General features: G+C 42.5%; 1 protein-coding gene across 2 annotated transcripts in view; it reads left to right on the forward strand.

Moving 5' to 3' along the window:
* RRN3 (RRN3 homolog, RNA polymerase I transcription factor) overlaps positions 1–24,074 on the forward strand; it is a 36,530-nt gene extending 12,456 nt beyond the window's left edge. The window contains exons 8-19 of one of the 2 annotated variants that reach the window (XM_073015185.1): positions 571–640; positions 3,959–4,057; positions 7,135–7,227; positions 9,550–9,688; positions 11,322–11,452; positions 13,148–13,278; positions 14,146–14,330; positions 16,136–16,244; positions 19,038–19,190; positions 20,797–20,884; positions 22,181–22,217; positions 22,872–24,074. In XM_073015185.1, the coding sequence (XP_072871286.1) occupies positions 571–640; positions 3,959–4,057; positions 7,135–7,227; positions 9,550–9,688; positions 11,322–11,452; positions 13,148–13,278; positions 14,146–14,330; positions 16,136–16,244; positions 19,038–19,190; positions 20,797–20,884; positions 22,181–22,217; positions 22,872–22,948 (1,312 nt within the window). In that variant the 3' untranslated portion in view covers positions 22,949–24,074. Of the gene's footprint in view, positions 1–570; positions 641–3,958; positions 4,058–7,134; positions 7,228–9,549; positions 9,689–11,321; positions 11,453–13,147; positions 13,279–14,145; positions 14,331–16,135; positions 16,245–19,037; positions 19,191–20,796; positions 20,885–22,180; positions 22,561–22,871 lie in introns of those variants that run through there. The other variant, XM_007986365.3, reaches the window with a different exon arrangement.
* Positions 24,075–24,436: the final 362 nt, after the last annotated feature.

The following is a 24,436-nucleotide window of genomic DNA, read 5'->3' on the forward strand; positions in this document are numbered from 1 at the left end:
CTTTTAAAAATAATATACATGTGTAGTGAGAAATGTCAGCAAAAAGCTCCCTCTTTGATTTGCTGTCGGTATCAGAGGTAACGGAAGCCTATTTTCTCTAAGTCGTTATAGATTTTCTCAGAAGCTATACAATGTAAGTTCCAGTTCTGGCCGGGCGTGGTGGCTCACGCCTGTAATCCCAGCACTTTGGGAGGCTGAGGCGGGCGGATCACCTGAGGTTGGGAGTTTGAGATCAGGCTGACCAACATGGAGAAACCCCGTCTCTACTGAAAATGCAAAATTTGCCGGGCATGGTGGCGCATGCCTGTAATCCCAGCTGCTTGGGAGGCTGAGGCGGGAGAATAGCTTGAACCCGGGAGGCGGAGGTTGCAGTGAGCTGAGATTGCGCCACTGCACTCCAGCCTGGGCAACAAGAGCAAAACTCCGTCTCAAAAAAAAATAAAGTTCCAGTTCTTTGAGGTAGGGGTTCTTGTTTGCCTCCTGTATCTATCCGTATTTGCTTTTAGAATGGTAGTATTACTTTTCTAGAAAGTAAAGTTAACATGGATTGATTTAATTTTTTAAAAATAGGACACCGTGGTTTCTTATGCCGATACTGGTGGAAAAATTTCCATTTGTTCGAAAATCAGAGAGAACACTGGTAAGAAATCTTTTCATTGAGAAAATCGTGGAAAAGTTGTTTGCATGGTTTTGTTTTAGATGATGTTAGGTCTTTTTCTTTCTTTCTTTTTTTTTTTTTTTTTTTTTGAGATGAAGTCTTGCTCTGTCGCCCAAGCTAGAGTACAGTGGCGTCATCTTGGCTTATTGCAACTTCCGCCTCTCGGGTTCAAGCAATTCTCCTGCCTCAGCCTCCCGAGTAGCTGGGACTATAGGCGCCCACTACCATACCCAGCTAATTTTTGTATTTTTAGTAGAGATGAGGTTTCGCCATATTGGCCAGACTGGTCTCGAACTCCTGAGCTTGTGATCTGCCCGCCTTGGCCTCCCAAAGTGCTGGGATTAGTGAACCACTGTGCCCAGCTGATGTTAGGTCTTTTTCTTTTAAAGGTTACTTTGTCTTCTAGACTTTAAACTGATGTCTAAGAATTTGACTCAGATTCCTTTCTTATCAAGTGGCTATTGGGGATTCCCAGTGCCTTTTTCTGTTATTACTATGTGCAAGTCAAGGTGTGAGTTCATTTCAGGAATATCTGTAGTGGCTTCATGCTTATACAAGAATTACTAGAATATAATAGTTCTTGTATTACTAATTGTAAATATGCCTTATTTTAACCTGAAAGCAAAGCCTTCTGTAGAAGCATTGTGCTTAAGTTTTTGTACAATGTTCAGATCATCTGTGCAGTTTTTAGTAATTAATAGTGGTTGCCGTAGTATGAAAACAAATCTAGTAGCATACAAAAATAATTATGTGCCATGACCAAGTGCGATTGACGCTAGGAATGCAAGATTGAGTTTTTTTGTTTTTTTTTTGTGTTTTCCAGGGAGGGGACAGTTTCTCTCTGTCACCCAGGCTGGAGTGTAGTGGTACCATCTCGGCTCGCTGCAACCTCTGCCTCCCCAGGGTTCTAGCGACTCTCCCACCTCAGCCTCCCGAGTAGGTGGGACTACAGGCATGGGACACCACACCCCACTAATTTTTGTATTTTTGGTAGAGACGGGTTTTGCCACGTTGGCCAGGCTGGTCTTGAACTCCTGATCTCAGGTGATCCACCCGTCTCCACCTTGCAAAGTGTTGGGATTAGAGACGTGAACCACCGTGACTGGCTGAGATTGATTTAGTACCTGAAAATAAATTAATAAAATATTTTGTAGCAATAGAACAAAGGACAAAAACCACATAATCATTTCAATAGATGCAGAAGTGTGTGACAAAGGCCAATGTCCTTTTATGACAAAAACAGAAGGAAATTTTCTCAACCTGATAAAGGGCATCTGAAAAACCCACAGCTAACATCATATTCAATGGTGAAAGACCAAAAGTTTTTTCTGAAGCATAAGAACAAAACAAGGATGTCTGCTCTTGCTGCTTGTCTAGCCAAGGCAGTTAGACAAGAAAAAGAATCAAAGGCATCCAGATGGAGTGGAAGGCATAAACTCTTTTGCAAGGTGATTTTATATGTCATCCTAAGGAGTTCACACACACACAAGACATTTTAGAGAGAATAAATGAGTTCAGCATGGTTACAGGACAGAAGACCAACATACAGTAACCACTTGTCCAAGACAATTGAATAGGGGAGAATAGACTTCAACAAATGCTGCTGGCAGAAGTGGATATGAACATGCAAAAGAATGAAGCATATGGATATCCATGTACAAAAATTAACTCAAAATCAATAAAAGCCCTACATGAAGAGTAAAAACTGTAAAACTCTTGAGAAGAAAATAGGGGTACATGTTGGATTAGGCAGTAATTTCCAGATTTGATGCCTGAGTACAAGTGACCAAAGAAAGAATACATCAATTGTACCTCAAAATTAAAAATTGTTATGCTTCATAGGACATTTTCAGGAAGATGAAAAGAATCCCCAAATAATGGGAGAAAATATTTCTAAATTTTATGTCTGGTAATGGACTTGTATATGTAAAGAACTCTTACAATTGAATAATAAAAGGGCAAATAGCCCAATTGAAATGGGCAAAGGATCTGAATAGGCATTTCTGCAAAAAACACATGAAAAGAAGCTCAACATCATTAGCCATCAGGGAAATGGTTTCACTGCATGCCCACAAGGATGGCTATATTCAGAATGAGAAGACAGTAACAAGTGTTGACAAGGATGTGGAGAAATGGGAACATTGGAACTGTCATATGTTACTGTGGGAATGTAAAATGGTGCAGCTGTTTTGAAAATAGCCTGGCATTTCTTAAAGGTTAAATGTAGAATTACCATGTGACCTGCAGTTCCATTTCTGGGTTTATACCTGAGAGAAATGAAAATATATGTCCACAGAAAAACTTGTACATGGATGTTCATAGCAGCGTCATTCATAATAGCATCAAGTAGAAGCAACTCAAATGTCTGTCAGCTGATGAACAGATGACAAAACGTGGTACAAGGGAATATTAGCAATGAAAAGGAATGCTTTGTATGTTACAACATGATTGGACCCTAAAAACATGCCAAAAGACTGTATTATATGATTCCATTTATATGAAAGGAATGGTTTACATGTTACAACATGATTGAACCCTAAAAACATGTATTATATGACTCCATTTATAGGAAATGTCTCGAAGAGGCAGATTCATAGACTAGTGGTTGCCAAAGTCTTCATTTTTTAGGGATGCACTACTAATGGATATGGGATTTCTTTTTAGAGTGATTAAAATGTTGTAAAATTGCTGGCTGGGCACAGTGGCTTATGCCTGTAATCACAGCACTTTGGGAGGCTGAAGTGGGAAGATCCAAGAGGTGAAGACCAGCCTGGGCAACATAGCGAGAACCTGTCTCTCTAAAAGGAAAAATTAACCAGATGTGGTGGTGTGCACCTGTAGTTCTAGCTACTAGGGAGGCTGAGGAGGAAGGATTGCTTATCCCGGGAATTCAGGGTTACAGTGAGCTATGATTGCACCACTGCACCCCAGCCTGAGAGAGAGCCAGACCCTGTCTTTAAAATAAAGTGTTCTGAAATTGATTATGTTGATGGTCACATAACTCAATATATTAAAAACTTAAATTGTATAAGTTGGTGATTGTATGATTTATGAGTTTTATCAATACAGCTACTTAAAAACCTATAGTTGTGCAAATTAAAAACTTCATTTACTGGGGATGATTGAAATGATTATACTGAATATAATACATATGTAGAAACAGTACAGTTTTTGTATTGCTGGATAGTCTGTTTTTTTCTGTTTAAATATTTGAAACTAAAGGTTGTGTAATTGATGTTTTGCTTACATAATTGTGAAACATTTATTCTCTGTTGAAATGTTTTATGTTTTCTGCTTTAGGAATGTTACGTTCATAACTTACTAAGGATTAGTGTGTATTTTCCAACTTTGAGGCATGAAATTCTGGAGCTTATTATTGAAAAGCTACTCAAATTGGATGTAAGTATTGAGCAATCTATTTTTATTTTCATTTACTGACTTGAATTTGTTATAATCACAGTATGTGGAAACAGTAGTCAGTGATAGAAAAGAATCCACTTGGCCTCCACTTGGCCAGGCGTGGTGGCTCACACTTGTATTCCCAGCACTTTGGGAGGCCGAGGCAGGCAGATCACCTGAGGTTAGGAGTTCGAGACCAGCCTGGCCAACATGGTGAAACTCCATCTCTATAAAAATAAAAAAAAAAATTAGCCAGGCATGATGGCGGGTGCCTGTAATCCCAGCTACTCAGGAGGCTGAGGTGGGAGAATTGGTTGAACCCGGGAGGCAGATCTTGCAGTGAGCCAAGACTGTACTGCTACACTCCAGCCTGGGTGACAAAGTGAGACTCCGTCTCAAAATAAAAGAAACCACTTGCGCCATTCTTTGCTTCCTTCCTTTAATGTGTCTTGAACTCCATCTGTGTATGTGCTGGGAGTTGTAGACACTTCTTTCTCATGATTGGAGAACAAGGCATTAAATACATAGTTACCCAAATGTAAAAATATGGTTGTGGAAAACGCTGTGAATGAAACATACATTATGAGTTAGAGAAACTGATAGAATCGCAGTGGGGTCAGGAAGGGATTCCTAAGGAAGTGATTTTTCCTGTTTGGCCTTTCTTAAGGGCAGATTATAATTATAAACAGCTAAAACTTTGTTTAAGGAAGCCCGCACTAAGGTGCAGTGGGAATGAAAGAAAGTGGATTCTAGTGACATTGTGAGGAAAGGTGAACTGGTCCTCGAGACTGGTTTGGAGGAGAGGAGGCAGAGACAGTAAGGGAAAGGAATCCTTCAGAGGTTGCTCCCTGTGGAATCAAATCTTGGTGTTGCATTCATGGCAGGCAGAAATATCAAGAGGAGGCAGTTGGGAGAGGAGTTCCATCTTGGCCAGGTTCAGTTGCTGGTGGGCAGCCTACTAGAGAATACTCACTGGCAGTCGTGGCTGCAGGTGGGGACCTGAGCATAAAGCTTTGGAAAGATACAGTTTAGGACAGGGGAGGAGAAGGGTGATCAGAAGTATGAGGAAAACCATGGGTCTGGATGCTCAGGAAGGATCTGCTGGAAGGAGGAGTTTGGTCGGCAGCATCAGATACTGCTGTCATTTTTTGGAAGGATGAAAAGAGCAACAGTCCTTGGATTTAGTGGTTAGAAGGTAGTCTTTGTTGCTTTCTGGAGGACCATGTCAGTGAAGAGGCAGAAACTGGATTTCGAGAGGGGATGTGTGGATGGTGGGGAAGCAGAAGTAGGGCTGTAGTTGGTCGCTACAACCTTGGTGCAGGGTTGTGGTGGAAGGAGGGGACACAGCAGGGCTAAGAGGCGTGGTTCAGGAGTGGGGAGATGTGAGCAGGTTTGTGGACTGAGGGGAGAGGAGCTTTGGTGGAGGAAAACATTGATGCTGTAGGGAAGCAGGAAGATGGAACGAGGTAGGTCTTAGAAGAGCTAGAGCTTGGGCCCATTGGTGCAGTGTTCACTTGGAGTTGCACCTCTCTGGCCAACTGTATATGTACTCTTTATAGTGTTTCTCTGGTATATACTTAAGAAGCATTTTAGAATGTTTACAAAGAAGGTCAAGCATAGATAATAAAAAATGGCATGGTTTGAGTGGTATGTTAAGATATTTGAATGGTGATATACCAAAATAAATATTGAATAATTCACATTTGGCTTGCAGTTTATCATTTTTCTGCTCAGTTGATTGATGATATGTTTATTACACAATGTGTCTGTGAGTGTCTTGTGCATAGAGATTTTATTAGCCCATTTTCATGCTGCTGATAAAGACACAGCTGAGCCTGGGAAGAAAAAGAGGTGTTTTGTTTGTTTGTTTGTTTGTTTGTTTGAGACGGTGTCTTGCTCTGTTGCCCAGGCTGGAGTGCAATGGTGCGATCTCGTCTCACTGCATCCTCCACCTCTTGGGTTCAAGCAATTCTCTTGCCTCAGCCTCCTGAGTAGCTGGGATTACAGGGGCATGCCACCGTGCCTGGCTGATTTTGTGTATTTTTAGTAGAGATGGGATTTCACTGTGTTAGCCAGGATGGTCTTGATCTCCTGACCTCATGATCCACCCACCTCAGCCTCCCAAAGTGCTGGGATTACAGGCGTGAGCCACCGCACCTGGCTAAAAAAGAGGTTTAATTGGACTTACAGTTCCCTATGACTGGGGAGGCCTCAGAATCATGGCGGGAGGTGAAAGGCACTTCTTACATGGTGGCGGCAAGAGAAAATGAGGGAGATGTAAAAGTGGAAACCCCTGACAAAACCATCAGATCTCATGAGACTTATTCACTATCACGAGAACAGTGTGGAGGAAACCGACCCCATGATTCAAATTATCTCCCACCGGTCCCTCTCACAACGTGTGGGAATTATAGGAGTACAATTCAAGATGAGATTTGGGGCCGGGTGCAGTGGCTCACGCCTGTAATCCCAGCACTTTGGGGAGCTGAGGCGTGTGGATCACCTGAGGTCAGGAGTTCGAGACCAGCCTGACTAACATGGAGAAACCCCATCTCTACTAAAAATACAAAATTAGCTGGGCACAGTGGCGCATGCCTGTAATCCCAGCTACTTGGGAGGCTGAGGCAGGAGAATCTCTTGGACCTGGGAGGCGGAGGTTGTGGGGAGCTGAGATCTTGCTGTTGCACTCCAGCCTGGGCAACAAGAGTGAAACTCTGCCTCAAAAAAAAAAAAAAAAAAAAATAAGAAATTTGGGTGGGGACACAGAGCCAGACTATATCAGAGCTAAAATAAATGCTGAATTTGTTGAGGCTACCTGGCATAGAGCATCATGTGATAGTTCTTGTCGATTTTATATAAGTATGTAGTAAAAGGGGCTTGGTTTATTATATTTAAATTCCTTCATGACCTAGGTCAATTTACAGGCTTGCCCCATAATTGTGTATTGTGTTGGAGTGCGATATAAGGCACTAATCTGGACACCTTGAACGTGTTTATATCAGATGAATTTCCATCCCAAAGTAACACAGTTGTATTTTTAAAATCCTTTTATTCTTTTTTTTTCCCCTTTGTTATAGGTGAATGCATCCCGGCAGGATATTGAAGACGCTGAAGAAACAGCAACTCAAACTTGTGGTGGGACAGATTCCACAGAAGGATTGTTTAATATGGTTAGCATTTTATTAATGAAGTCGACATGAGGTTTATCATAATCAAAGGGTGGAAACAGCTAGTGCTGCTTATCTTTGTTAAGACTTTAGGTCGAAAGAATTAAAATAGTTTAGCAAACTTGAAAACGATTCCTTATATGAGTAATTTGCTGCCATGTCATTTAGCACTTAGCATAATTGGTTTATTTGCAAGGCTTTGAATTTGGGTTTGGTAAGTACGTTTCCCTTTTGTTCTTATAACTTTATAAGTGTTTGTTTTTGTAAGCCAGATGCTGTTTGTGAGGGCGTGGTTAGTAGAAAAGCGCACCTGTTTAATATCTACATTTTACCACTTGGACGCTTTATAGCATTACTTCTTTGGGTGGTATCTGAAGTTGGGTACAGTGGAAGGAGAGTCTGAGACAGGGATTCAGGTGCCCTTGGGACAGAGGGTGTCAGGGAGCCGAAGAGGGCAGGGGAGCTTCAGGGCTGGGTCTCACTTGGGAGGTCGCTACAGCCTGATCCCACCAGGCACTCTGGGGCGTGGATTGCTCTACAGAGTTAGGTCCCAGCTTGAGACCAAGGAGATGTCCTTTTCTGACGCCTTGTCCATCAGTCATTGGTTCTAGCGGGGAGGGGCTGGAAAGAGTGCAATGGTGGTCCTGGCTCCTTTCTGCTCAGGGCAGCTCTCTGGAGAAAGTAGGCAGCTGTGAGCTGGTGGCCACCAGTTCTCACAGCAGCAGGGAGGTGGATATCGCGACCTGGAAAAGGGGGCCTGGCACCAAAAGCACCCACTCTGGTGGGCACCAGGAGCAGAGGTAGGGGACATCTGGAACATTTGCATGGCTAGCTCTCATTGGGTCTCTCAATGAGAATCAGAAGCTGGTGCTGTGAGTCTTGGCTTTTATTTTAAATTTTGCAGGTGGTTCTGATTCACATCCCTGAATGAGACCGCTGCCTGGAAAGGTGTCTGCATTTCTTTCTTTCTTTTCTTTTCTTTTCTGTTGTTAATTTTTTAAAAATTTTTTATTTTTTTGAGATGGAGTCTTGCTCTTGCCCAGGCTAGAGTGCAGTGACACTTTCTCAGCTCACTGCAAGCTCTGCCTCCCTGGTTCAAGCGATTCTCCTGCCTCAGCCTCCCGAGTAGCTGGGATTACAGGCACCTGCCAGCATGCCTGGCTAATTTTTGTATTTTTAGTAGAGACGGGGTTTCACCATCTTGGCCTGCTGGCCTTGAACTCCTGACCTCGTGATCCACCCACCTCGGCCTCCCAAAGTGCTGGGATTACAGGCATGAGCCACTGCGCCTGGCCTTTTTTTTTTTTTTTTTTTTGATTTGAGACAGGATCTTGCTGTGTTGCCCCAGCTGGAGTGCAGTGTTGTGTGATCTTGGCCCATGCCAGCCTCGACCTCCTGGGCCCAAGTGATCTGCCCACCTCAGCCTCCTGAGTAGCTGGGACTACAGTACTGCCGCACCTGGCTACGTTTTTTTGTATTTTTGTCGAGACAGGTCTCACTATGTTGCCCAGGCTGGTCTGAAGCTCCTGAGCTCAAGTGATCCTCCTACCTCGGCCTCCCAAAATTTTGGTAATCACAGGCATGAATCACTGTGCCTGGTCCACTTCTTTGTTTTACTTTTTTTTTTTTTTGTGGTAGGGGACGGAGTCTTGCTCTGTTGCCCAGGCTGGAGTGCACAAACTCGGCTCACTGCAGCCTCTTCCACCTCCTGGTTCAAGCTATTCTCCTGCCTCTGCCTCCCGAGTAGTTGGAATTATAGGCGTGCGCCACCACGCCTGGCTAATTTTTGTATTTTTAGTAGAGACGGAGTTTTACCATGTTGACCAGGCTGGTCTCAAACTCCTGACCTCATGTGATCCCCCCCGCCTCTGCTTCCCAAAGTGCTGGGATTATAGATGTGAGCTGCTTTGCCTATCCTCTTTGTTTTCTCTTTTAAGGGAAATAATCACCTATGATGGTTTTCCTGCTAAACCACTTTCACATTTAATTTTTTTTTTTTTGAGACGGAGTCTCACTCTGTTGCCCAGGCTGGAGTGCAGTGGCGCGATCTCGGCTCACTGCAAGCTCTGCCTCCTGGGTTCACGCCATTCTCCTGCCTCAGCCTCCCGAGTAGCTGGGACTACAGGCACCTGCCACCACACCCAGCTAATTTTTTGTATTTTTAGTAGAGATGGGGTTTCACCGTGTTAGCCAAGATGGTCTCGATTTCCTGACCTCATGATCCGCCCACCTCGGCCTCCCAAAGTGCTGGGATTACAAGCTTGAGCCACCACGCCCAGCCCACATTGATTTTTTAATGTTAGTGTTTACTTTTTGTCTCCAAAGGATGAAGATGAAGAAACTGAACATGACACAAAGGCTGGTCCTGCACGGCTCGACCAGATGGTGCATCCTGTAGCCGAGCGCCTGGACATCCTGATGTCTTTGGTTTTGTCCTATATGAAGGATGTCTGCTATGTAGATGGTAAATCACAGTAGCTACTGTTTATTGAACACCTGTAGTGTACCTGGCTTTGTGCTGGGCATTTTCCATCCATTATCTGTAGTAGTAATAAAAATCCTGTAAAAATATCTATTGAGTATGAGTTTAAGATGGGTTAAAGAGGTCAAGTTACTTGCCAGTCACATAGCTTGAAAATGGGACTGGGATTCTGGCTGAGTTATATTTGTCTTCCGTCTTTTCACTGATTGTTGTATTGAAAGATACAGAGTTTGGCCAGTTTAGATCAAATTACGCTCAGGTTGCTGAATGCATTTAAGAATGGTGTAGAGGGCACTAATACATGGCGTTCTGTTACATATTGAGTTTAGAGGGTCTTTGCCTGGCACCGTTGTTGTGCCAGTGTTAGTACTATATGTGCTTCTTGCCTTCATGGAACTTTAAAGGCTTTGCCATGTGAAAACAGAATTTTTTCCCATTCACACTGCTAAGATTTAAGATGAGCTTGGTGAGTTAGAATAATAGAACTGGAATCTGAATTGACTGCATTACTATTTTAATGGTCTTGATGTTATGAAAATAATACATGTTGATTAGAGAAAATTTGGAAACTACAGGAAAGGATAAAAACAATTTAAATGGCCACATTTCGTCTATTCAGAGAGCCGTTATGAGCATTTTGAAGTTTGATGTTTTTCCTTTTTCTGTTAGCGTGTGTATATGTAGGAGTGAATTTTTTAGTGGATTTGGGGGTCACACTAAACATAAATGTTTCATAATCTGCCCTTTACATGGATGCTGAAGGTGAACATTTTCTCATATCATTGCCTGTTTTAAAATAATTGTTATTGAATCCCAGCACTTAGGCCAAGGTGGGAGGATCACCTGAGGCCAGGAGTTCAAGACTAACTAGCCTGGGCAACATAACAAGACCCCATCTCTAAAAAAAAATTTAATAATGAATGTTATTGATCACATGGGTTTAACTGTCTCTTACTGTTTTCACCGTTATAAGTAATAGTTATAATGAACATCCTTGTGCCATTATATTCAGTTGTTTACTGGCAGTAAAATGATTGGATCAGAGGTCTTTTGCTACACGAATTGTAGAATTGCCCTTCAGAAGGATTTGCATTTCTGACCTTGCTACAGTGTGTGAGGTGAGGACCTGCTTCCTTGCAGGTGTTAGATTATTATACTCAGAGGAAAATCTGTGTAAACTAAAAGTAGCATTTTGTTTTAATCATATTTTAATGGATAATGTCTTTCTTTTTTTTTTTCTTTAATAGACACAGTCTTACTCTGTAACCCAGGCTGGAATGCAGTGGTGGCACAAACATGGCTTAGTGCAGCCTTGACCTCCTGGGCTCAAGCGGTTCATCTGCCTCAGCCTCCCATGTAGCTGGGATCACAGGCATGCCACCATAATTTTTTGATTTTTTGTAGAGACAGAGCCTCACTGTGTTGCCCAGGCTGCCCTTGAACTCCTGGGCTCCCTCCCACTTTGGCCTGCCAAAGTGCTGGGATTGCAGGCAGGAGCCACTGTGCCTGGCTAGATAATGTTTTTTAATGGTGGTGTGTTCTTTATGAAAAATCTGGCAGATGAAACTTGAAAATATGCCTTTATAAAAACTGAGATGCCAGATTTTCTCCGTAGGTAAGGTTGATAACAGCAAAACAAAGGATCTGTATCGCGACCTGATGAACATCTTTGACAAACTCCTGTTGCCCACCCATGCCTCCTGCCATGTGCAGTTTTCCATGTTTTACCTCTGTAGTTTCAGATTGGTGAGTAAAAATGGGATTAACATTATCTTAGCTTATTTTGGTTTTGCCCGAAGTTTTTCCCTAAAAACTGGGGGGGATAGAGACCATGAAGTAAATAATTCTTTTCCTTGAGCTTACTTGCTAGTCTGCTTAATAAAATCGCATACTCTTTTCTTTTTTTGTTTTTTTCCTTTCTTTTTTGAGACACAGTCTTGCTCTGCTGCCCACTGCTGCAACCTCTGCCTCTTGAGCTCAGACGACTCTCAGGCCTTACCCTCTTGAGTAGCTGGGACCACAGGTTACCACACCTGGCTAAATTTTTGTATTTTTAGTAGAGGCGGGGTTTCGTCATGTTGGCCAGGCTGGTCTGGAACTCCTGACCGCAAGTGATCTGTCCGCCTCCTGCCCCCTAAAGCATTGGGATTACAGTTGTGAACCACTGTGCCTGGCCCACATTCCCTTCCCAGTACACTTGGAGAGAAAACAGATGGCTTCCTGCCAGCCCAGCTAGCTGCTCCGAAAATGTCATCCTGCCTTTTGGTCGCTAGGTGGTGCTCTTCCCTTAAGCCTTTCTCTATTAAAATCTCGTGGGGTAATTAACTGTATTTCCTTTATTCTTTCCAAGGGTTAAGTTGGAAAGAATAACCCAAACCAACTTATTAATCTAGAATTTTAAAAACTTTAGGCTGTGGCTGTTTTTTTTTTTTTTTTTTTTTTTTTTTTTTTTTGGTGGGGGAATGAATATGGAAAGCTTTTCCTTCTCTGCAGTGGTTTTGTGGCTTCCTAGAAGTCGGGAGAGTGTTGGTCATGGGAAAGGAGGTTGAATTCTGTCCGCCCACATGGGCGCGCCTAGCTTTAGAACAGCGCTATTTAGGAGAAGTTGGAAATTACACCCTTTGGTGAGAAGCCGTGTCTGTTTTTTTCCATGATTGGCGGAATTACTGAAATACCAGCTGTACATTAGTCCGTGTTTCCATTCATGGTTGAGTTCAGTGTGTGCAGAGACCGAAAGGGAACTTTGCACTCACAGGAGTGCCCGTGTGGAGCTCCGTGGCATGCAGGTTATTGTTGCTCACCAGTTCTGGCTGACATTGGAATCACTTGAAGAGCTTTTATAATATGCAGATTCCAAAGCCCTGTCACAAACCTATTGAATTTGTACCTCCCAGGTTGAACTTTGTTGTTGTTGTTTTTTTATTTTGTTTTGTTTTGTTTTGAGACGGAGTCTCACTCTGTCACCCAGGCTGGAGTGCAGTGGCATGATCTCAGCTCACTGCAACCTCTGCCTCCTGGGTTCAAGTGATTATCCTGCCTCAGCCTCCCAAGTAGCTGGGATTGCAGGCACCTGCTACCATGCCTGGCTAATTTTTGTATTCTTAGTAGGGACAGGGTTTCTCCATGTTGGCCAGGCTGGTCTCGAACTCCTGACCTCGGTGATCCACCTGCCTCGGCCTCCCGCAGTGCTGGGATTACAGGTGTGAGCCACTGCGCCCAGCACCAGGTTGATTTTGATGCTTAGCTAGGTTTGGGATCCATTGAATTAACACCTGAGATGTCTTTTGTTTTTAATGTTATTCTCTCAACATGTTTAAAAAATGAAGACCATGACATACTAGAACTTTTTCCTACATTGGTGAAGTAAAAATCTTAGGATTTTGATAGCCAGATTATCTTAGGCATTAAAAAAGATCACACCGACACCCTCTCTTTTTATAGGGATTCGCAGAGGCATTTTTGGAACATCTCTGGAAAAAATTGCAGGATCCAAGTAATCCTGCCATCATCAGGCAGGCTGCTGGAAATTATATTGGAAGCTTTTTGGCAAGAGCTAAATTTATTCCTCTTATGTAAGTAGCCTAATTTTCCAAGTACTTTTTAATATCCTGCTTTAAAAAGAGTATAGCATTGTCTCAAGTCAGAAATATCTCCCTTTTTTTTGGTATGTTTTTAAAGTGAATAAAATTCCTACTCTGTGCAAGATGTTTATATTTCTAAGCAGTGATTTTAGAATAAAGTATCTCCTTTTTTTGTATATAAAACCCCATATGTAAGGCTTTTGTCATCTCTTCTGTGTGGCTGCACTTAAAGATCCATTTGTTTTTGTGGATAGAGAACAGTGTTGTATACTGTTTTGATTCTTTTTGTAGGTTTATCATTTTTTTCATTTGCATTCCGAATCTATTGTATCTGTTAAAGCTGAAGAAAAACCCTTTTAAAGGTAATAGACCTCTCTAGAAGGCCACTTTCTTCCAGTGGCCCGTGAAGGTATCTTTGGACAAAGATGCTGTTGAAACCCTTCCCCAACCACAAAATTATTGACCATAGGACTTGACTAGGATGCATCAGGGAATACTGAAGTCCACCAGACTGTCTTTCTCTTAGGAGATGTTGGTGAACTTGTCCTATTTGGCCAGTCACCCTAAGAGGGTGCCTTTGAGATGGTTAGGAGAACCTGCTTTCCATTCCTTGGGATGTCCTTAGGGCCTCACCTGTTCCTAGAAGGTCAGAGCTACTCTGCCTTGTAATTGGAAGCTTGTCTTCCTACGCACCCATCTATATCCTTCCTTTCTTTGCTTTTCCTCTGTGCCCATGGGTATTATTTAAAGAAACCTGTGAACTTAGCGTGGTTTGTAATGAAAGGCAGTTGTGTGTTTTTATGTTATTCTGGTTTTTTTATGAAGTATAAAGTTGACTTGAATTTTTCTTTTCTCTAGTACTGTAAAATCGTGCCTAGATCTTTTGGTTAACTGGCTGCACATATACCTTAATAACCAGGATTCGGGAGCAAAGGCATTCTGCGACGTTGCTCTCCATGGACCATTTTACTCAGCCTGCCAAGCTGTGTTCTACACCTTTGTTTTTAGACACAAGCAGCTTTTGAGCGGAAACCTGAAAGAAGGTCAGTGTTGTGGGAGTGCGGGACTGGATTTCCCTTGTGTTCTTGTCACCCTTTAGAGTGGTGATTCTTTGCTTTTTTGAGATTTTTATTAAAAACTCTGGATTCAGAAAACTGCGTGTACACTCAAACTTTTAATAATAATTTCAAGCAGCTCATAGGCCCCTGCAAACCCCTTAAGATGGATTTGAGGTTAAGAAAGAGGTTTCTGCTTTTGAAGGTTTGAAATGTGAAGATGTCTCCAGGGGTGAGGCTGAGCCCTGGGCTGTGCCAGCGCCCTGTACAAAGCTTCAGGTGGATGCACCTTCTCTTTGTTGTCCTTGTAACAGCCCAGTAAATGGCAGGTATTCTCCCTTTACAGACAGCACCAAAGCACAGGGAAGTCATTTTCCCAAGATCACATGGTTATTGGCAGGATTAGAAAACCAAAGCTAGGTTCAGCTGAGCCTAAAGTTTGGGTTTATATAGATTAAACTCTGCCTGAAGCCTTGAGACTTAATTCACCAGTATTGCTTTGCTAATTTCTAATAGTTACTTGTAATTCAAATCTGTCAGTTGAAACTTATTAGATTAGTGTATTTTAGTTGAAGAGAGTCTCCAAGAACAGTGTTTATAAGTCATTGTAAATTGTTCTGTTTATGAATAATTCACATGGTTTTGTGGGCCACTTCCTCTCAAGCGAGGTCCCTCAGCCTCACACGATTGACATTTGGGTGCATCATCCTTCATCGTGGGGGGTTGTCCTCTGCACTGTAGGATGTTTAACAGCCTCTGCCTACTAGCTGCCAACAGCAGTCCCCGACCACCCCCCGTTGTGACAACTAAAACTGTCTCCAGACACTGCCATGTGTCCTCTGCGGCGGACATAGTCTCCTTGGGTTAACAGCCAGAGCTCTAAACTGAAAGTTGTACGTGTTGCATTATATATATTTACCTACATTCTACATGCTTCTAAAAAGATGTTGTATGAACTAGTCAGATGAGGTTTTATCACAAGGTAAGTAAATATAAGCTCTGCTTTTCTTCGTATAAATTAATGCCAGGAATCTGAATTGAAGATCTTGTTTTTGTAAGCTGTGACATCCCATTTAGGTAATTTTTATCAAAATATGCATCAAAGAAACTCCTAAGAAAATACACTTAGGTACAAGTTGGTCAGCTTGCCTGTTAAAATAAACGTGATGTCTTTCTTTTACTCATGTAGGAGAGAATTTATTCATTAAGAAAGTGGTTTCTGTCTAAATTTGCCTTCCATTGAGGTAGAAGGCACATTTGGAGTTCTCTTGTTTAGGAAAAAAAAAAAAAAAAACTGGTCTCAAAAAAAAAAAAAAACAAAAACAAAACAAAAAAAAACTACAAATGACTATTGTGTACCTGAAAACAGCACTCAGCTTCACTAATGAGACATGCAAGCTAGAATCAAATTGCTGTTTTGTTTTGTTGCCTGTCATGATCGTTAGCTGAAACCAAATCACAAGGTGTTTTTCCCCTCTGTATTAACTCAGCATATACCGAGCTTACAAACGTGTGAACTTCCAGTTGTCATGGAATCTTACAGCCTGCTACTTCCTGAGTTTTCTTTAGAGAAGCTGTCTTGGTGATCAATGAATGTGGTTAGCCTAGTGATACTCTTCTGGGCCATACACTGTGTGATTATCTGCATGGACCTTTATTTAAAGCATTTCTGCAAATAATTTTTTTAAGTTTTTTTTTTTTTTTAATGTGTGATAATTTGTGCTTTTAAAGATATCTTACACTTTTCACTTACATTTGTACCTCTAAAAAAAAACTTTTTTTTTTAACTAAAGGTTTGCAGTATCTTCAGAGTCTGAATTTTGAGCGGATAGTGATGAGCCAGCTAAATCCCCTGAAGGTTTGCCTACCCTCGGTGGTTAACTTTTTTGCTGCAATCACAAAGTAAGTTATTTACACTTTCTTGATGGGAGTTATTTAAAATATTTTTATTTATGTTTATCTAGTATTATAAGAGTCTGTTAAATTTCTGTGAAATTAGTAACATTATAAAAGTCCAGGCGTGGTGGCTGACGCCTATAATCTCAACATTTTGGGAGGCTGAGGTGGGAGGATTGCTTGAGGCCAGAAGTGAAAGACCAGCCTGAGCAACATAGTGAGACCCTGTCTCTACAAAACATTTTAAAAAATTAGCTGGGTGTGGTAGCCTGTGCCTGTAGTCCCCACTACTCAGGAGACTGAGGTAGGAGGATCACTTGATCCCAGGAGGTCAAGGATGCCGTGAGCCCTGATTATACCACTGCGCTCCAGTCTGGGCTCCAGAATGAGACCCTGTCTCTTAAACAAAAACAACCCAGTCCTTGCAGGAAATACTGTAATACAGCTATTGTTTTTGTACTTTAATGGCATTGGAAATTGCTGCTACTTCTTATCCAAAGGGCATAATTCAGCAGAAGCCTAGGCACTTTGAAATAAGTAAGGCAGCTAGTAAGCCGAGAGGGGCAAAGCCATAGATGCTTATTAGAGTGACTCCTATAATAGTAACAGAAATAAACTGGACGTGAGGCAAATGTTGACCAGTAAGAGATTGGTTTAGAGAGTACTGTTCTCTCAGGTCTGGTAGCTATGGTTAATTCTAGCCTTTCCTCTGTGCCAGGCAGTTCTCAGCACTTTACGTAGAACTCATTTGATCCTCAAAACAACCCTCTAGGATGAAACCCCGTTTATCAATGGGGAGGTGGAGGTACAGAGAGCTGAAATCACCTAACCTGAAGTCATAGAGCTAGACTAGCGGCACAGATTTTAATGTAGTCTGGCTCCTTTGTAAGCTTTCACTAAGTTATTCTGCTTTATGGAGAAAGCGATTTGGAGAATTGAATATTTAATGAGGATATTCAGGCCGGATCATAGCCTATAATCTTCAACAGGTAAGAGCCAGCAGCTTGCTGAGCTCCTTCAGCCTCTTTAGTTCTCCTTTGCTAGGCATCTGGTTCAAGGTAACCTCTCTTCTGAGATCTCAATGATAGTAAAGGGTTAGGAAAAGGCATCAAGAGACCAGCAAGCAGCAGCGGTGAGTGGGTGGAGGCTTCAGCACGTTGGTTAAGATGGTGGGCAGCTCCAGGAGTGAGGACGGATGAAGAAAGCAGAGGCCGCTGCCCTAGTATATTCTCAGGGTGGGGACAGAGGACTGCATTTGTGAACCAGCTGGTCCAGGGGCTCTCGATTTGGGGTGGGCATGCGCATTAGAGGTACAGACTGTGATGCCATGTGAGGCTGAGAGCAGGGGAATGAAATAAAGGTCTCTGCCTAGGTACAGATATGGTAAATAAAGGTGTGTACTGTTCTGCAGCTGTTGCTTTTGCCTGCTTGATGGTTTTGAGATTGAACCATATTGCCACAAAGCTTTATTTTGATTTTAACTGCTGTGTTATGTTCTGGGAATCTTTTTTATTGAGTCTTTGTTGGGATTTCATTTGTTAGTTTTTGTCTTTTTTTTTTTTTTTTCCGAGACAAGGTCTTACTTTGTCACCCAGACTGGAGTGCAGTGGCGTGATCTTAGCTCACTACAAGCACCGCCTCCCAGGCTCAGGCAGTTCTCATGCCTCAGCCTCCCGAGTAGCTGGGTCTACAGGCACCTGCCACCACATCCAGCTAATTTTTGTATTTTTAGTAGAGATGGGGTTTCACCATGTTGACCAGGCTGGTCTCAAACTCCTGAGCTCAAGTGAACCGCCTGCCTTAGCCTCCCAAAGTGCTGGGATTACAGGTGTGAGCCACCGTGCCCGGCTGGCTGTGTTCGTGTTTTAGTGCTCAGGAACATTCTTGTGTGTGTGTCCTTGTGTGTGGACACATGCTTCCTTGTCACACACCCGGAAGTGCGGTCAGCTGCGGGGTTGTAGGAGATGCAGATCTTCAACTTGACCTGATAGTGCAAACCACCCTCCAGTGTGGTTTTGCTGATGTGGCCTCCACCAGGAGGAGGGGTCAATTGCCGTGAGCCTCGGCTAACAGGACAGAAATCGAAGTATGTGGCTTGAAGTTGCCGTGGTGACCTGAGAACCTGAGGTGGAGAGTGACAGAAGCGAGATCTAAGTCCTCATCTTGGAGAAGCTGTCCAATAAATAATTTTTCAAGTTGCTCAATCATTTAGAGACAACTACCAGAAAAATTAAAAACGTAATTGTCTTTTTGATTTTATGCTTTTCTGTGCATTTAACTGTTCTCACTCAGCATGTCTAGCCTGTTTCTGAGGTCATGACTTAGTCAACCCCATGTCCCTCCTTCAGTAAAGGCTTATTTCTTCTTCAGTGCTTCTTCAGCAAGTCTCTTCACCAACCGCTCTTTCCTCCGGAGTAACTCCTGAATCCGTTTTCCACCAACCCTCTACTTCTTTTGCAAACAGTAAAAATAAAGACACCTATAGTTATGTAATCTAAGAGTTTTGCCTTGCAAACAGTTATTTTTAATAAGTAATATCTATTACTCAGTAAAATCTAAGCCCAGTTTTGCATTCTGAGTGATAGCTACATTTTCTTTCTCCGTAGCAAACTTGCAAATAGAAGACCCAGAGAACGGTACTCTAGAAGTGTTACTTTCTGCTTTATATTGTTATTTTCACTAGCACTTGTTATGTTCAGCGGTTTCTCTGTGGTGGGTACAGTTGTCACACGCAGCTCACATCTGCACAGTCACTCCAGTGTGTTAATGCCTCTGTCTGTGTTGTTTTTTGTTCCACAGTAAGTACCAGCTCGTCTTCTGCTACACCATCATTGAGAGGAACAATCGCCAGATGCTGCCAGTCATTAGAAGTACCGCTGGAGGAGACTCGGTGCAGACCTGCACAAACCCACTGGACACCTTCTTCCCCTTTGATCCCTGTGTGCTGAAGAGGTAGGTACTTTAAACCTTGACGCTGGAGGAGGTGGATTTATACGTGATACACGTTTGCTCTTCCCAAGATTGGGATTTAGAGCTCTTCGCCAGAAGTGGCCCTTCCTCGCTGTTGATGAGCGTCTCGTGGTCTCCCTGCGAATATTTCACAGGCCCAAAGTAGAGGATGCCTAGCAGGACTTCCCGAGTGGCGCAGGCCCCCCAGAGTGGGTGGATCTTTGCCTCACTAGGAGCCAGATTGATACCAAGGGTTTTTGTTTTATTTTTTATTTTTCTTTAAACTGTTATTTAAACATATAAGGTTGTGGGGATAACAGTGCCAGGATAGGGGAGGGTGCTGTCTTTTCTTGCTGCATAATTTTCTGTCAAGTGCCTTGTTCCTTCCTCTAGAGACCACATCCCATTCTGTTGCACAGGATAAACAAAAAACAAACGATTGGCTGGGCACAATGGCTCACGCTTGTAATCCCAGCACTTTGGGAGGCTGAGGCGGGCAGATCACTTGAGGTCAGGAGTTTGAGAGCAGCCTAGCCAAGATGGTGAAACCCTGTCTCTACTAAAAATACAAAAATTAGCCGGGTGTGGTGGCAGGTGCCTGTAATCCCAGCTACTTGGGAGGCTGAGGCAGGAGAATCGCTTGAACACGGGCGGTGGAGGTTGCAGTGAGCTGAGATTGTGCCATTGCACTCCAGCCTGGGCGACAGAGTGAGACTCTGTCTCAAAAAACAAAACAAAAAAAAAAACGCGATTTATGTAGATAAATTATTCTAGAAAACCACTGGGCCAGCCTTAACTTGGCACTTGTATAAGGAAGCAGGATTTTTGCTTATTATGGTTTCTAAAATAACTAGCAGCATCATGACCATCTGGGATTGTCTGGTCCCTGAAGTCTTGGTTGACTGAAACCAGATTAGTTGTTTTTCCTAGACTTACTTTTCAGCAAATTACTACAGAAATATAAATAAGAGAGTTCCAGAATATTAGTTTCATTTTCATTTGGATATACTACATATAACTGACTTGTCAGTCTTTGTAAAGTTTAGAAACAATTTCACTTGAAAATGGAAAGATGAAAAACGGTAGTTCAATACTCCATTGGCGTCAGTGAATGAACTCTTATACAGAAAGAGCCACATTGGTTACAGCATTTACATAGAGGGTTTTTGTTTTGTTTTGTTTTGTTTTTTGAGATGGAGTCTTGCTCTATTGCCCAGGCTGGAGTGCAGTGGCGTGATCTCGGCTTACTGCAAGCTCTGCCTCCCAGGTTCATGCCATTCTGCCTCAGGCTCCCGAGTAGCTGGGACTACAGGCGCCCGCCACCATGCCTGGCTAATTTTTTGTATTTTTAGTAGAGACGGGGTTTCACCGTGTTAGCCAGGATGGTCTCGATCTGCTGACCTCGTGATCCACCTGCCTCGGCCTCCCAAAGTGCTGGGATTACGGGCGTGAGCCACCGTGCCTGGCCAGGTTTTTTTAATGTAATTATTTGAGCTGTAGTTTTCACTTCTTGGTTTTGGGTAATAGGTCTTATGAGAAAAGATCCAAACTAGTTTTGACTTCTGCTGAAGTATTTAACTTGACTTTGAAATGTGATCTTTGTGGACAGGTCAAAGAAATTCATTGATCCTATTTATCAGATATGGGAAGACATGAGTGCTGAAGAGCTACAGGAATTCAAGAAACCCATGAAAAAGGTCAGTTTGTGATTTATTGAGCACACTCTCTCGGAATCTCCTTTCTGGTTTCAGGTCACAGTCAGATAGTAAGCGGCAAGTCGCTCATGCGTGTAATTCCCGCACTTTAGGGGGTCAAGGCCAGAGGATTGCTTGAGACCAGCCTGGGCAACACAGTGACACCCTGTTTCTACAAAAAAATTTTAAATGAGCTGGGTGTGGTGGTGCACACCTGTAGTCCCAGCTCCTCTGGAGGCTGAGGTGAGAGGTCAAGGCTGCAGTGAGCTGTAAATGCGGCTCGGCACTCCAGCCTGGGCGACAGAGCAAGACCCTGTTTTCTTTAAAAAAAGCACACTGAAACCGTGTCTTACTCCTTCTGCCTTTATAAATTCCAAACCCAGGTTTTGTTGTTATGTAGAGTCAGTCTGTGGCTTTTTTTGATAAATTGCTTAAACAGGATACCTCACATACTGACATGTGAGAAGCAAAGGTTAATTACAAATTAGCTGACCAAATTGAGATCTTTGCTACTTGCGCATGCTCACCAAGTAACAATCTCCAGTTGACCCACGTTAAAATTGCCCCAGCAGTTTCCATTGGTTTTATAGATCTTCATGGATGGGTGGCAAAAATGCAGGTTGCAACATACCCTCCAGGTCACATGAGGCGGAGCTGAGACAGTTACAGTTAGAGAGGAAAGTTAGAATCCAGTGATGAAGAATTTTGCTGCTCTGTTGCTTGGGAGCACATTTGTTTTTGCGTTAAAAGCAGCTTCAAGATGGCTTTTTTGTTGTTTTTAATAAGGAACCATTGGAAAGGTCATTTCATCTTTTTCTTTATGTTTTGCGTTTGTTGAGGGGCGTGTAATTCATTCACATTGTGTTAGGTACGAGAGCTCTAATACTGGGCAAGAATGACTCGTCATGTTTCCTGTCCCCATTGAGCTTCAGATCTGTTTGCAAGTCAGACTTTAAACAAATGATTACAACAAGTGATGAGCAGGTATGTGGGTATGTTGGTAAGAAGGAAGTGCTTCTCAGAGGGAGCTTTGTTCTGTTGTGTTTTGTTTGTTTTTTTAGAGACATGGTCCCGCTATGTTGCCCAGGCTGGATTCGGCACTCTTGAACTGAAGCAGTCCTCCCACCTCAGCCTCCTGAGTAGCTGGGGCTACAGGCGTGTGCCACTACACTGGCTTTCTTTTGAAATTAAGATACTTTCTTCACCATCTTTACAGACGTAACACCTTCCTGAGGAAGGAATTGTTGAAAGCTTTTCATTCAGCACTGATCTTACTGATGATTTCTGATGTTTCTACAGGAGATAGTGGAAGATGAAGATGATGACTTTCTGAAAGGTGAAGTGCCCCAGAATGATACCGTGATTGGGATCACACCGAGCTCCTTCGATGCACATTTCCGAAGTCCTTCAAGTAGTGTGGGCTCCCCACCCATGTTGTACATGCAACCCAGTCCCCTCTGACCACAGAGATTTGTGACTGAGATGTGACATTTGGGATTCCCCATCACCCATCATGCCCTCAGCACCCAGCTCGTGCCGTTGGGCATTGATGGCATTGAACTAGAACGAGTGCCTGCCTCAGCTGTGGCACTGCCAGGTTAGACTGAATCAGGCATCTGAAGACTAGGTGGTTTTTTTTTGTTCCCCTTACAGACAAAATGAAAAGACTGACTGTCATGTGCAATATTTTACAGTGGCGTTGATGATACATTTGGAAGGATTTGCTTGTTTAATATGTACATTTTTTGTGTTAACAGCTTTTTGACACAGTTGCCGGGTAATTTCTAATATAGTCAGCAGACTGTTTTCACGGGTCGCTGTTCTGACATGGGTTTTGTCAGGTCCGTGGTCTTGGGATTTTGCTGATTAGCTTTCAGTGAAGAATCCTCTAGGATAAAACTCCTATTTAAAGACTTTAACTAGAAAGTGTTTATTTTGGCTACATTGTTCACCTTCTGCTGTATTGGCATTTGTCTGTTGGGATTTCAAGGGAGTGTAGAGAAGATAGAAGGAAAGCCGAGAGCTGGCGCGACGTGGTCTGGGACACAGAGTTGGAGCTGGCACTGAAGGAGATCTCCAGGGACTTCAGAGACCGATAAAAGCCCATAGGGAAGAGAGAGAAGATTTAGGGAAACAGAATCAGACGTGTAATATCCTTGGCACAGCGAAGAAATGGATTTAAAAGACAAAAAATGGAGGTCCAGTTAGATGTAATTCACATGGACTGAAGGTGAGCCTGGGCTTGTGTAAAACACACGAGATTGTATTTGACCCCTTGGCTCTCAAGCGTCCTGTCAGATCTAGAACTGCTCCTTGGTAGCCATTAGATCGAGTCGGTTTTAATCTGCATCAGTTGGTTATTGAGATTTCTTTGTTCAAACAGGAACATTTGTTTAGATTATTTGGTGTTACCGTTTTGCTCACAACAGTAGGTGGGAGTTCCTAGTGCGGTGTTCGTCTGATGGCTGTGCGTATCGTAGATTCGGCCTGGTGAAATCCTTCTCAAAGCCTCTTTTTGTATTTTTATTGACTAAACAGAGGAAGTCTTCAGAAGACCTCGCTTTATAACAAATTTGTGCAAAACACTGCTAGAGTCATTTTGAAGCTCAAGCATTTTCACTTTGTTTCTTACATGTGTACTTTTGTTTACTGGTGAAAATGGCCATCTTTAAGCATATTTATTTTCTGCCACTTCTATTTATTTAAAGGCAAGCAATATTTTCTTGATCATAATATTTTGTAATGAAATACTTCCTCTTTCCCAGGGCTTTGTATGCACTTGTATAATTACATTGAGAGAAATGTAGAGTTTGAATTTCAGTCTGTAAATACTTTTTTGGAAAATAGAAATTTTTATTGCTTTGAAGTTTTGGATATGGGTGGTTTTCTTTTGGGGGCTTGGTAGAAAGTCATTTGAGAATATTAAGGTTCTCTTTTTAACTGCTGGTAAAATGTGGATTTTTGTATGTTAGATAAAATGAGTAAATGAAATTCCCCAGAAATTAATAGTAAGTGGGGTCTTTGTGGGTTGGGAAGTAGTTTTAATGTAGAAAGACATTTACAAATAAGTCTGTTTAATTTCAAAGGAGTTTGTGAAAAAAAATCCATGGTGAAAATAAAACAATGACATGGTTAATCTGGAACTTCCATTCTTATACCAATAAAAGGAGGTACCTCAATACATGTTCTTTAATTGCTGTGTTTTGTGTTTTTTTAAATTTAATGTATGAAAGCATTTTGCAGTGGAAAAACTCGTGAGGCAGTGCTGTTGAAGAGGGAGAAATAGTGCTGGTGTGGCGGGGAGCTTGATGAACTTCACTGGATGCCGGGCTGAGGATGGCTTCCATGTGCACCATATGAAGTATCCACGACTCTCCCTAATCACACCCAGCCAAGAGTGATTGAGGCTTAAGCAGGTCCAAGGGAAGGAGACACTTCTTGCAAAAAGTTACAGACTTTGAAGGGACATCTATGGGGAAAAATACTGTAAAATCTCCTTATAAATTACATGCCAACAATGGGAATTTTCCCTTTCACTAAAAAGCACGTTGTCAG

The sequence above is a fragment of the Chlorocebus sabaeus genome, chromosome 5, assembly GCF_047675955.1.
Source record: "Chlorocebus sabaeus isolate Y175 chromosome 5, mChlSab1.0.hap1, whole genome shotgun sequence".
NCBI classification, from domain to species: domain Eukaryota; kingdom Metazoa; phylum Chordata; class Mammalia; order Primates; family Cercopithecidae; genus Chlorocebus; species Chlorocebus sabaeus.